At 40.0% G+C, this 14,676-nt stretch overlaps 1 protein-coding gene across 3 annotated transcripts in view; it reads left to right on the forward strand.

Moving 5' to 3' along the window:
* Positions 1-14,676, forward strand: part of PRKG1 (protein kinase cGMP-dependent 1) — a 513,542-nt gene that overhangs the window by 316,185 nt on the left and 182,681 nt on the right. For all 3 annotated transcript variants that reach the window (XM_087766550.1, XM_009466038.2, XM_087766551.1), the window contains exon 4: positions 1,008-1,113. In XM_087766550.1, coding sequence (XP_087622676.1) covers positions 1,008-1,113 — 106 coding nt within the window. The remainder of the gene's footprint in view (positions 1-1,007; positions 1,114-14,676) is intronic.

Below are 14,676 nucleotides of genomic sequence, written 5' to 3' on the forward strand. Positions count from 1 at the left end.
CGTGAACTAAAGGGCCAGCAAATAAAAGCAAGGTAATTTCTTGGATTTTTATTCGTGAGAATATTTGTAAATATTTTGTTGAAAGTAATTTTGCTCATTTGTGTTTCCTGTAGTGAAATGGGATATGGGGATGAAATTTATTGCAATTATTCTCTGAAAAAAAAACCAATACAAACATTCAGGTATTTAGAGTAGTTTTGTTTCATTAAACTGTTTCCCTAAGGAGAAACTCTATTATGAACTGTATGTATGCAAGCAATGCAAATGTCTAAGCCACATCTGAGATGAAAATCTGGACCATTTGGGGTTCTGTGCATCCAATTCACATGATCCTGTTTCCTTTGAGCATCTGTACTTTATGCAATGGTAATCTGTTATGCTTGTTTTTACAACGGGAATTTGCTTCAGAAGTATATGATGTAGTGTATGGTATGTAACATTGAAGTCTTGGAATTTATCAGAAACCTGAAAACTAAAGTTGGAAAAAAATGACTCAAAACCTCCGGAATCAGGAAGTGTTCAGTTATTAGGATATAAAAGGACTCGGTTCTGGAAAACCTCTCGAGGTCAAGGAGAAATTTGTCATTTACTTTGGGAGCAGGATGAAACCTTACTGAATTTTGCTGTCTCGGAAACAGGATAATGCACTAAAAATTTCCCCACATCACTCGGTGTCATAAGCAATGATGTGTCCCAGGTTACAATGAACTGACCCCTTATGTCTTGTTTGCTTTCAGCCTGCATTGATTTCTTCTCATCTCACAGTTGCTTTTAGGCAATCTTTCCAAAAGCCCACGTACTACAGCTAAAATTTCAGATATTTGGGATCATTTCAATGCATGCTTAGTCCATTGTCCAGCGGCTGAGTTTTATGTTACTGTTTTGAAGTGTGTACCCATTCTCATGCTTCCTCATGAATGAATTTGTTTTCCTCTGCAGTTCACAGCAGGTTTTTCAAATTTTGACATTTTGCTAATTACATTTTCCCCTTGTCTTGTTTTTTCCAGCTCTCGTAAATGTGAAACTTTGGGCTATTGATCGGCAATGTTTTCAAACAATAATGATGAGGACAGGCCTCATCAAGCATACTGAGTATATGGAATTTTTAAAAAGGTATGACACTTGTTTACTTTATCAAAAAATACAGTGAATCTGCCATCCTCATATTTTGTCTTTTTTTGTGAGTGCAATATTTGATTTGTTTCCTTCTCATCTCTTTTTTTTTTTTTATTTGCTGTTTAACCATCTGTAAGCCATATCCTCCAGCTCCAGGAGGAGTCTTGCCACAGTTTAGTTTTGTTCCCGTTGGGAGTTACTCATTGGCAAAGAGTCACGCAGCCGAGGTGTAAGAGAAAAAGCTTTAATACGAGTCATTTGAAGCGCACCTTATTAAAGAAAATACCATGAGAAAAAAAACCACCCTCACCCGGGAAAAATCTGGTTCATAAACTGTTGTAGAAGCAAGTCCATTCAAAGTGTGTTCTTGTGCTTCTAGAGGTAAATTGCAAGTCTGTAGAGAAACAAAAGCTGTAGGTTGTGGTAAAATATGGGTTAGAGAAGTAACAAGAAAGACATAAAGCCAAGTCTTTCACTCCTTAAATTTGCCTCTCTCAGACTTTCCTTTGGTTTGTGCTACCATTTCAAACTAGAACCAATCCTCCTTACTGAAGCAATGCCTAATATCCCAATAATTCAAGTGTGACACAGCAGTGAAGAACGGGCTATGTTTCATGTCAGCAAAATAATCCCAAATAAAAGCATAATGTCACTGAATCCTAGAGAAAAAAATCACCCAAATCAATGTGACACTGCAAGTAATCCCATCATTATGAAGGCTTCACTACACCAGGCTTGTCCCAGATCAAAACATTCCACACTGCATCATTTCCCCCCTGAACCGACAACCCCTCGCTGTGCAGAAGCAGTGCGAGTGGTAAAATTATACCCGAGATGATTTCTCTTGATGGTGGATGGGGATGTGCACAAAATCCTTCAGATTTGGGCTCCTTTTCCCCACCTCTCTCCAGGGGGAAGCGGTACTTGATTTCTTTCTTTTTTATTTTGGATTCAGCTAGTTTTCAATATATAAAAATGTTTTAGAAATATTGCTTCATTTCCAGAAGTTGCATCTTTTTTCCAAAGAGGGGTTTTCAGAGAAATGCGCTGTTGTAGGGTCTAGAAGATCTTACAGTTTGCAAACTAGTGACCTGAGTAATGATACAACCCCTTAAAAAGGATGTTTTGGATGAGAAATTAAACAGGTCTCCCTAAAGTTGGCATACTAAATTTTACCATGCCATGTCACGTGCTTGGTTTAGTTTTGTTTCTGACATGCTTTTTTATGTGTTTTCAAACTTAAGGCTGTTAAAATTAGAAAAACAGGTACAGTACATTCACTTGGGTATTCAGTAATATAAACTCAAGGGGTAGCCTGTGGTCGTTCAACTTGAAATTAGTTTTTCTCCAGTTAGCATTGGAGGAAAAAGGGAGTCAGAAAAAACCCAATTATTATTATTTGTTATGTATCATATGTAATAATATGATATATATGTATAGTAATATAGAAATGTATGTATATACTAACTAAATCTCTGTGATGATATTGTCAGGGAGTCACAAAATTGAGCTGTCCCACAGGGTGACCCCAGTCCTGTGATTTGCAGGCAAGGCTTTAGGAATGGGGCAGGGCAAGTGGAGCCAAGGTGATCCCGTGGGAGCAATACCCTGGGCACGAGTGTGGCTGTACTGCAGCTGAGCCAGGACCATGGGTGAGGAATTACTCGAAGATCAGGCACCATTAGCTGCTTAGATATGGGAGCAAATAACTGCCCAACTCACTACACTGGTTCTTGGCTGGGTTGACATCCCACCTCCTGGTCTTTCCTTGTGGCCAGCAGTTTCACCTATGGTTATTTTCAGTGGTGAATAGAAATAATAATAAAATAATGAAACGAAAATAATTGGCCAGGCAGCATGGCCTCTGATGAAGACAAGGTGTTCCCTAGAGAGGACCAGGAGCTCCATGGAGATGTTCTGCTGCTCAGAGATGGCTTGAAATTGTAGTCATGAAAGTCCCGCTTTTTCCAGGTGTCTCAGTTTATGGTTATTAACAACCAACCTTGGGAGAGACAACAAAACCTGTTGCCATACTGAAAGGGTGTAAAAAATTGTAAATTTAAACATTAACAAGCACTGGCCTTCCTTGTGTGCTGGTGAATGAAACCAAAAAATGAATATAAGATCAGTTCTGGGGGTTAGAGCCTCTGGCTCTCTTTCAACGCAGAAACTATGCACACATTAAGCTCTTAAGCTTTGAGCTTTAATAGAGATTTTCTAGAAGATTGTCGAGATTAATTTGGATGCAGGTTCCACAGAGCCTGCCCAGCTTTAATTTTGAAGCAAATAGTGTGAGGAAGAAACTGAGAAGCGTTTTCCCACACTATGTCTGAGCTTCTTTGACACAGTGTATCGAGCTGCATATTAAAGCTCGTTAGAAAGGCCTAAAGCAAGCATTGTTTTCTTTAAATCTTACAGTTTGAATTTAGGAAAAGATTTCTTCCTACGCAACAATTGTAGCATGGGGCACATAGCTGTAGGAAGGTCATTACAAAATGGTATCTACCTATTGTGTCTTACAGTTGCGCTCTATCCATCAATAGCTATCTTAAGCTCATATTAAATTTCATCTTAAGCTCGTATTAATTTCCATTTATTACATTAAATGCTCATTTTAAAGGATGCTTTCCTTCTAAATCTTTTTAAGGAAAAAATAGGTTAAATCTTGAAAATAAGGAGTATGTCAATTGTTGACCTTATTGTTTGTTCTTTTTTTTTCTTTCTTATTGATAAGTGAATGAAAATGCTCGTGTTAAGAAATCAAATGAAATAGAAACAAAGGTTTAAGTGGTACCTGTTCACAGAAAAGTCAGTGGGGTTGGACAGCATTCTTTTCTGCTGACACTGGTCTAAAAATGTTACCCTTTCTAATCTTGTCATTAGTCACAATAACATCATGGTCATTGTCTTCAATAACATATTTTCACCTATGAACAAAATACAATAGAAATTAAGCTTTTGGGGATGAAATAAGACTATTCATATATTCTCATTTATCTTGCTGAAAATAAGTGCAGTCTGAGCACTGATATCACCAGGGCTCCTTGTAGTCATCGTACGAAGTATTACTGCACAACCAGCGTGGTTGTTTTGCCGTGTTTTTCCACAGAAGGAACATATTGATGACACAGGTCAGCTACTGTTTCCTTAGTTTCACCCTTTTATGTCCAGAGTATGTATAGTCCAGTCCTTTCTTCTGAATGCCCTGAGAAAACCTTAAAAAGTACATTTCCTGGTTAAGAAATCCAGCTCTACCGTCCTAATGGGTCCTGAGCCAGAAGGCTGTCTCCTGGTTTGGTCCAAGGGGTAATAGTACATATTCATGGGCTTATAAAACTTGAGATAACTCTTCTGACTTATATAAATCAGCGGCAATATACTGGAGTAAGTAGCAAGTGAACATCCTCTTTTTCATAGTATTTATGAGGAACAGGTCTGTGTATCCCTTTCTGCTTCTTGTAAAGTCAATAGATGATCCTTGAAGTGATCAAAAGATGGCCTAATTCCTGAGCAGCATCAAGTAAGGGATGGAAAATCCAGACTATTTTTTGATCCCTGTGTATGTGCTGAATGACAAATTATAGCAATGATTCCCTTTGAAACACAGATTTTTGATAGCTCATTATGTGGCTAAATCAATGCTAGATCGAGCTAGTTTGTCGTGCAGCTAACAGTAAAAAGTTAAAATATAATATTATGCTGTAGATTTCGTAAATCCTTATGGTATAGGTTTTTGTTGCTGAACATTTCTTTAGTTTTTACCCAACTTAGTGCTTTCTGTACATCATTGAATATATTTTCCCTTACACAAGCAAGAAAGAGCATCATTCTGCAGTGGAGGTTACAGCTATGCTAAAATCAACTGTACATTTCACTGCAGCGTTCATTGTTATAATGTTAGAATGATTTCCTTCTCAAACCTGTACTAAAAATAATTCTATTTAAGCCAGATCAGAATTTTTCAGTTAAGGAAACAGCTATTTATAAAACAAATTTGTCTGGGAAATAGAAGATGGGGAAAAGCCTTATACTGTGGCAAGTGTATTAATGTCCTGCTAAATCATGGAAGTTTTAAGGAGGGGTACAAATATCCACTCTTCAAAAAGACCATAATGCCTTGGAAGAGTAAATGATGTATTTTTATTACAAAAAAACTTCCTAAATGTTCCATAAAAAGAGACCTCACGTTCCGGTCCACTGTGTAAACTCTGATTCATCCAAGACCCTGCAACAGATCAGGAGAAAAAATGATGAATACTCTGTGTCGCCTTGGAGGCAGGATCTAGCTTTAGAAGTGGAAACTTAAAGGAAGTTCACACATACACGTACAATCTTGAATCTTATAAATAAAAATTTAGTAGTGCTAATAGAAAGAAAATTGAAGTATCTTGTTAGCCCAAGCTCTTAACTTAATGTCACTTTCATCTGGCTGAAGAAGTGCCCACTCTTCAGCCTTTAACATTTTGTCATAGTGCTCTGGCTTGATCTTGAGTCTTGTTGACAGTTTTATCCGACTCCAGGTTGGCTGAAGTGGGGAGTTTTGATCTAAGCAGACATGGCAGAACTGAGCTGGTTGTATCTAAGAAATGGGAGTTTATGCACCTGTGGCTTGTCTGTGTGGGGAATTAGGCTGGTAAAGTTTTTTGTGTGTAGTCATGTATTTAATTGTGGCGACACATACTGAAATTGGTTAATGTGAGTAGCGTGAGGATTTTAGAGTGAAGGTTTTGCATTTCATGTGAGTCATTTGTCAGTGAGAGGAAAGCAAATACAAAAATGTGTGAAGCCTTGTTAAATGACTGTCTTTGAAAGATTGCCTGCAGTTTCGCATGAAATGTTTCCTGAAGTGCATCTTAGGGTGAAATTATACTGGATAGCAGTGGGAGAGAAATTAAGAGAGTGAGGCAAAGGGAGGAGAGACTTTGGAAAAAGAAAGTTGGAGATTGATGGTGAGTTGGTGAAGTATGTATGTTGTTTCAGCTGACTAAATCTGCAAAACGTGTTTGGGCTTAAAGAAGACCTAACTTTCGTGGAGCACTGGAATGTAGACAAAGCAAAGAGGGGACAGGAGAGAAAGAGGAAAAGGTAAATTATTTCTATAAGGCAAATAAATGCATCTATTCTTAATGCAAAGCCAAATATAAGAACAGATGTACTGGTTCAAACCGGGAGCCCACCTGGACCGGCATCCTTTTCATCCCAAGGTGTTGCTCAAGGCCAAAATGGAGAAGACCGTCCCCACTAGGATGGGTGTGCAGTCCAAGACTTTGAAGGCCAAGAGCGTCATCTTGAAGGGTGTTCACAACCACAAGATCTCGCCATCACCCACCTTTAGGATGTCCAAATTTTCAAAGACAGTCCAAGGAATGTCTCTCAGAGGAATAAGCTGGACTCTTAAATCATGATCAGGTTCCGTCTGACCTCAGAGGCAATCAAGAATTCTGTCAAGTTACCTCGCTTTTACTTTCACTGTTGCTGTCCAGGCTGATGAACACCAAATCAAACATGTGATCCATGAACTGTGCTATTGAAACAGTGACAAGAAAGCTTATGTCAATTATGATCTGCTGGATGGAGCCACGAAGGCTGGAAACATGCAAACAACATCTCCCAAGAGCTGTAGATAAGATGACAAAACTTGTAAATCAGCTCACCTTCCTCTACCATGCCCCATACTGTCCCTAATAAGAAGCCCAGGAAAGAGTAAATCCAGGGAGAAGTAATATATACACAATTTGACCGCTTTGCAGATGAGCTGGCTTTCTGACTCCTGTCTGTGGAAAGCTCTGAATTGTTTCTTTCTTCTGAAGTATTCACACATGACATTTTTCAGCCCTCTCTTTCCTGTTAGCATAACTCAAGCGAGGCGGATTGTATGCCACCCACAATTTTACTCCAATTTACAGAGCTGTCACGTAGTATCTTCCTTTCTCTCTGAAGATGCACTGTTCCTTATATTGTCTGACGCTGCATGAACCCCACAGGTCTGCTAAGAGAGGGAAGATTGAATGACTGATCTGCATTAGAGCACGTCTGTTACGTAGCAATTTTAGCTGGAAAGCATAAGTGAATGGAGTCTTCCCACATCACAGGAAGGGCCAGCTTTGAAGAGGGCAGCTGGAAACAATGGGGACTCTTTCAGAGCAGACGTCCACCTACTTCATTCTTGGCTGAGGTCTACAGCCACCTTGAGTCCACAGTGAGGGTTAAAATTATACTTTTTTCATAACTGTGAGCAAAAGGATAGGCAAGAGAGACTGTCAAGCAGGCAGAAAATCAACTCAACTTTGAGCACAATTAGTGCAGGAAGATTTAATGGTGTTGTAGGACTCCTCACTGATCCTCAAAATGAAGAATGAATTCATGCTTGTATGCAACACATCAGAAAAAAATCTATATACTGCCCCTTTCAGTTGTTTTTGTTTTTTGGTTTTTTTTTAAGATGAGTTGGAAGTACAGGTTAGCCCTTGACTGTCTGAAGGTCATGTTAAACTCACCATGCCATGAGGAGCTACACTGAGTTATTACACCTGGAGCTTTAGTGGAAAGGCTAAGATGACTTGAGAGAGTTTGCAAGACTGAAACTTCAGTCTTTTGCATTTTGGTTGGATAAATCATGTATTATAGCCAGCACTGGGGAAAACAGACATTTTAGAAAACCATGCATACCACCACTAGCTTTGTGTTTCTCAGCTTGGATTTCTCACTGTTAACGATAAATTGGAGTGCACAGAGCACCACATCCCAGGTTGTAATTCATGCAAACTGCCACGAATCCATGCATGTGTCAACAGGGTGCAGCTAATGGGCTGCCAAGGATTGCCAAGCTCCCCCGAGTAAGAGCAAGTGGGACCAACAGCAGGTTGGAGCTGGGCAGTCGGTCAAGATGGACACCACAGGGAAGAGCATTAATGAGTTACTGCAATGGGGGAGGATGGCAGCAGCCTCTGGGATGCAAACCAGAGAGTAAATAAGATGTCAGGAAGCAAGCTAGGGGTAGAAAGAAGGAAAAGGCTGTTGTATTTCCTTGGGCGGGTGTGGGAAGGATTCAGGGATGGTTTTAAGTGAGAATCTGCACGTAAGGCTGCAGACGGTGAAAATACCCAGGATGCCCACAGGAGCTCTCAGGAGGTCCTCGCACCTCCTGGGCTCATGCATAAAGTAAGAAGACAACCTGCAATACGGGTTTTGTGGTACTTCAGTAGCCCTGCGTGGGAAAAAAGGTGTGTTTCGGCTTTGGACATCACACCAAATCTTGTCTGTTCTGTTTGTTTTTTACCACATTGCTTTAAATTCAGTTTGTGCTGGGGACACTTGAGGATATCTCGAAGGAAGTTTCTGTTTGCAGGTGGCTGAGTGTGAGGAGGTGGTTTCACCGCACCATGGTGCACAGGCAGGCACTGAAGCAGAACTGAAATGATGTGCCATGGTATCAAACTGTCAATTTTCTTTTGCCCTTTAGCAAGAAAAATAGTCTTTCTCATCTTTCGGTGGAGGGAAGGCCAGGTTAAGATTTTTTTAAAATACTTTTTGTAATGAATTATTTTAGTAACCATATTTTAGCCTCCATAATCCCTTGTGAATGCTATTAATGCATGGGGCTGGGGCAGATATTTTCTAAGTAATAGAAGTTTAATATTGACCAAGTATGTTTTAATCTAAGCGAAAACTTTATTGGAGGCAATGCACCACAAGAAAAAGGGAAGAGAAGTGAAGAGAAGGTGAAAGTCTCATATTCCTGTTGATTCAGAGCATGAGGAAGAGGGAGGAATAATTGCTATGTTTTTTTTTATATGGGAGCATTTCAATCAAGGCAGCTGCAATAATGCGATTAAGTGCATTAAGGGGATTGAAGACAGCAGCTCCGGACCACCCTGAAGATAGCATTGGTCTTGGTGTCAGCTGTATTTGAAATGTAGATTTATATACATAGGAATAAGTCTATATTTCATTTTAATGTCATTGAATCTTAGACTCATAGAATGGTTTGGGTTGGAAGGGGCCTTTGAAGATCATCTAGTCCAACCCCCGCTGCCATGGGCAGGGACATCTTCCACTAGATCAGGTTGCTCAGAGCCCCGTCCAACCTGACCTTTAATATTTCCAGGGATGGGGCACCTACCACCTCACTGGGCAAGCTGTACCAGTGTCTCACCACCCTCATTGTAGAACATTTCTTCCTTATGTCCAGTCTAAACCTACCCTCTTTGCACAGACTATTCCTTTGCACACCAAAGTGAGTCTCGATGGGGGTGTGCTGTGATTTCCCTTTTGCTACTTACTGCTGCCGATCTGCAATTTGGCAGTAAATCATTTACCCAAGGCAGGTGACAGACAGTGACTTTGCTCCCAGCATCCATCCATGGGACAATTTAGGGCTTTGAAGAAATGATAAATTGATATGTGTAGTGGGAAACAGCCAGCTGCGGGGACCAGGGGGTGCAGAAATGGAAACTGTGGGCTGTGTGACGGAGGCCACAGGTGGTAGCAGTAATAAGACGTCTGAGGATGGTGAGGATTTTGAAGCATTTGACTTTGCCCATTTTTTTTTCATTCAACTCGGAGTTTTCTTCGTGAGGTAAAATCTAATGTGCTGGTAGGATTGCTGTGCTACATGACACAATGTCTTTACATTTCAAAGGAGAACAAAGCCACATATGTCCTTTTTCCCCCCATAGTGACTCCATTAGTAAGGAAAAACACCTTCGAAGATGCACTCATAATCTCAGTAGACACAAGACCTCATTTTGGTTTAAATCTCTGGTCCCTTCTTTTAGATTATTGTATTGTAGTGGTTCCAAGTCAACATCATCCAGGTAAAATCTATTCTGCAGGTGCATGTGTAGCCATTTGGGCTCTTCAAGCTTAGAAAGAAAAGAGAAGGACAATTCCTTCATCACTAAATGTTAAAAGGTAATAGTGATGAAGGTTTGTGACCTTGCATAGAAAGAAGGGAGGAAAGATCATGCATAAAGATTCACTGTTGCAGGGGTAAAAAACAACACACACCAAAAAAAAAAAAAAAAAAGAATTCTGCTGAGTCAGCAACCTTGCCATCTAAGTTGGAAGAGAAAATTCTTTTTTTTAAATGAGCAGAAAAAAACAAGAAGCAGTTGAGAACTAAAGAAATTTCATGATTCAGATTGGTTAAAATACCTTTACTTGTTATATGGTGAATCTCACAAACCAGATGCTCTCAGGAAGACTGATGGAGTGTCTCATTCTTTAGCTTAAGAAAAAAATGAATTTGAAACACTATCCAACAGCAGCTCCAAATGGTTTTATTGCAGTTTTCCCAGAGGTAAATGCAAGGATTGGGCTGTGCTTCTCTTTTGTAAAACTTGCTGAAGATAACCAGCCTAGGAGCCGTGGGAAGCAAACTGGCACAGGGGTCAGTGTCTGTGGGGAAGGCAGAGATGGCAAAACACTGAAATCAAGCCAGAATAAGGCTGTGACTATCAATAAATGAATCCATTCTGTATGGTCAGTTAACAGAAGAGCTTTTCTTAGTGATGTTTTGTACTTCTTGCAGCATTATATGAAGGCTGGAGCTCCAGGGATGCTTGTATTTCTGGAGTGGTTTAGCCCCGTGCTAATAGCTGCCGATTCATCAAGAAGGCGAGGTGGTGTCAGGAATTAAATCTTGGACTTTTTCTTCTTAGGTGGTTGGCTGTTAACCTTTAAAATTAATGGTGTTGATTTTTAATTTTCAAATCCCGTTTTTTTTAGGGTGAATGCTGTCTTCTTTATTTGTCATCAGTTATCGTTTCTTCCCATGTTAAGAATCACATTTACTTTTCAAGATCCTGATCTCAGGTACAGATCAATCAGCAGGACGTAATTACTGGTAAACCAGGAGGTTTTCCACCTATACAAACGGGACCAGAGTCTGGTCCTCTGTTGTTGCAGTGGTGCTTCAGAGCCATCAGGGATGGTTACATCTGACATCCTGCCTGTTTGGAGAACGAAAACTCTTGTCAGTAATTTTGCATCAGGTCAAAACCAATCCTGGCTCACTGCCTAACTATTAGTTCCTGTCATGATTCGGAGGACAGCAGCTTCCTGAGCTCTGGTGCAAACTGGGCTGAGAAATGACTTAGATGTTTGTGGTTTCTGCAGCAGCGAAGAAATCAAGCTCTTCACAGCTTGATGCAGAACAGTAGGCATAACTGGAGATTTATTAAGGTGTTAGGGTTTGTTTGAAGTAATTTGTCCTTACCAAATTAATATTTTGTATTGTAATATTATGTGGATGTTTGTGGCTGTGTATACCAAGAAGATTGTTTTCTATTGGTTGCTCAAATGTAGTGAAGAGTAGACTGATTAAGATTTAGGGTTTATACTACAAATATTAAAACAGATCAAATTATTATTTATTAAGGTTATTTTATTCTGATCACATTATAGTGTGACTTAAAATTTAGGATTCTGGAAAGGTAGCATGATCAAAATCTGCAGCAGTCAAAATCTGCAGCACCTAGCTACATCCTGGACAGCCTTGGATGGCTTCGTCTTCCCTTACAAGAGATGAGCTGAGGAGGCAGCCCAGAATAACTGGGCAAGACTTGTTAGGTTGTTATTTTGCGGATGCTATATAGTGATAATCTCTGGGCCTTTGATCTATCAACTATTTAAAATGCCCGGGTTAGTCATTCACTCCCTAGCTGCGGCAGAATAGAGCTGAACAGTGACGCTTGGTATTAAAGCGTTAAAGATGGATGAATTGTGATGAATTGCAGAAGATGAGACATTTTGGAGGTTTTTCAGAGCATGGTTTATGCTTCGTGGTCATGTTTTGTTTCAAGATGAGCGATGATGAGCAGCAGTTGTGACTTGTAGTGGATGGATTAAGTAGAGCGACGTTCTGCAGAGCTATAGAGAGATGGGAATAGGCAGTCTCTGATTTTGTAAAACAGAAGATATCCATTATGTCATCATGGGAACTAGAAGATACCCCTGATACTTGACCAGTTTGGTGGCAGACAGGTAAAGCAGCATAGGGTGGCCGTTCAGCCCAACCTGAACCAAAACCACCTGTGGGCTCTGAGATATACTCAGCTGTCCAAAGAAGCCAGTTGGGGACAGTCCCAGTTTGGGATCCCATCCCAAAAGAGTGGAAGAGATAGAAGACAAAAGAACACTGAGATGAAGTGTGGTATTTAGGAGATACTTAACTCGACAGACAGCTGCTGAAACGTACTGACATTAATGGCTGTCTTTTGGGATATCTAAGGAAGGGTGGTGGTGATGAACTATAGAAAAGTGAAGTATAGATGTGATAAAAGAAGGAAAAGCATACAAGAAAAAATACAGAACTAATAGTGCTAAGGGCCATGCAAGAGGAAAAAAAACAATAGTTGTAGTAATATCAGTCCCACTCTGGGTTGTAAGGTGTGGAAATGGTAATGCTGTCTAAAGAAACAAAAATTAATTGGAAGTGGTGGAAATACGCAGTAATCCAACTGTTCAGTATGTTGATGATGAAATTCAACGGCTATTAGAATTAGTTATTTTAAAATCAACAAGTCCAGGTAGCTTGCATCAAAGAATTATTTTAAGAGTTGTTGAGGGTGGGTTTTTGGTCATTAACACTGATTTTAATGAATCTTGCGACAGCTCAGAGGTTCCGGAAAGGGAAGGCACAGTTTATGTCAGGCTGCTGTTGATTAAACGTGCTGATATTGATCTTGAACAAAATATATAGCAACTGAAATGGGATTCAGGTTGTAAAAGAAGATGATAGGATTGTGAGACACAGTGGGCTTGTGAGAAGTAAGCCTTGGAAAATTTTTTTCTGGTCTTTTATTGTGGAAACAAATCTGGATGATAAGTGTGGAAGCACTGACATTCTGTAATCAGACACCTGTGAGGAGCTTGACGTGGTATGAAGCAGGTGAAAGCTAGCTTAGAAAAGGGTTGGAGGGTTTGCATCAGCGGCTGAATATGAAACCAATGCAATGCTTGGCCAAAAAAGACTAAAGAAGTCCTTGGACCGACAGTCAAAACCAGGACAGTTGCATGAGCTTTCATATGGTGTGCTCTCTGCAGCTGAAAGGTCTCACCTAACTCAGGTGTCCGTAATTCAGGAGGGACGCAGACAGGTACATTGCACAGAGTTGAGAGAAGGGCCATGGGAGTGAGTATGGGGTTAGAAAAGATGCCTGATACTGAGGGATGCAAGGAGCTCAGTACATCTAGTCTAACCTACAGAAGACAGTGGAGTAATATGATCACAGTTTATACGAGTCTTTGCAGGGAAGAGTCTTTAATAAAAGGCTCTTAAAAAAAGGAAGGAATGTGGCCAGAAGTTGAGCGAGGATAGCAGTAAGCCTGGTGTTATGACAAAGGTAATTCTTAACTATTGAAACAATATGAAAAAGATTATGATGGATTGTATCATTCATTTAAAAATTAAGTTTTAGTATTTTTCTAAAAATTGTGTTCTGCTTTAAGCAATTAGTTCAAAAAGTCCTAAGACCTGTATTGTGCCAGGAATCAGAGTACACGGTTTATTATCTGACTTTTATAATTTACTAATCCTCTATTTGTAATTGAACTGATACCCATTGAGAATGATTCATGCAAGTACTGATATTAATTTTAAAGTTTAGGAGGAATCACAGAAAACTTAATCCTGCGGCCTTTATTCAAGCAAAATGCAATAGTCTTTACTCCTTCATTTATAAACCCATACTGATACAGTTTACTGGCAATGTAGAAAATAGCAGGGGGTGTGATGCTCATCCATTTATCTCTCTTTTATGGCCACAGGTGTTCCCAGTTTGTCATGCTGCCTGTGTGCCCACACGCAAGATTGCTCACCAATGGTTTGACCAGGGTGGCTGAATTGGGCCAAGTGTCCAGAGCTCCCATCCAAAGAGGTCAAAGCCCTTTTTGAGTGATCAGTATTGGATTATTAATCCATTAATCAATGGGCTAGAAATCAAAATGAAAGCACAAACACAGCAGATTTAGGAGGGGTATTGCATCTGACTGCTCTCAAAGTCTCAGCAAGGTAGACTGACCTTGCTGGGTGAAAAGCAAAGACAACATGATAGATTTGAAGATCCAAGTCTGTTTCTTAACCTTCTTTTTCAAGGGTAAGCTTCCCATGACCCATTTAACTCTCTTCCCTCGTGGGCCCCAAAGCTGGTTTTGGAACCCTTGGTTAGCGTGCAGCCATTTGATAGTCACAGACATTTCAGAGCTCGTCCTTGTGTCTGACATTTCTCACAAAAAAACATTTATCCACCTATCCAACATGTTATCGCACCAGACAGTCCCTATTCTTGTGTCTGTTTTCATGCTCAAATTACAAATAGATGCCTACCAAAGCATCTGACAGTCTCCTGTCTTCAAAGGAGTTGTTCCGCGTTGCCCAGGAGAAGGATTTCAGCAGTGAAAGGTGTCTGCTTGAAAATGTTTTACTTTTTGACCTGGCAAACTGAGACTAGTCTTCTTGGTGGCAGCCACTCCGAAAGTTTTTATATACTGTTAGAAATGCAGTTGGAGGTTTCCAAACTTCATTTCCTTTTGCTCTGCTAATAATCAGATGTTAAC

Source organism: Nipponia nippon, unplaced genomic scaffold, assembly GCF_047370975.1.
Source record: "Nipponia nippon isolate SJK-2023a ecotype South Korea unplaced genomic scaffold, ASM4737097v1 scaffold_3, whole genome shotgun sequence".
Taxonomy (NCBI): Eukaryota; Metazoa; Chordata; class Aves; order Pelecaniformes; family Threskiornithidae; genus Nipponia; species Nipponia nippon.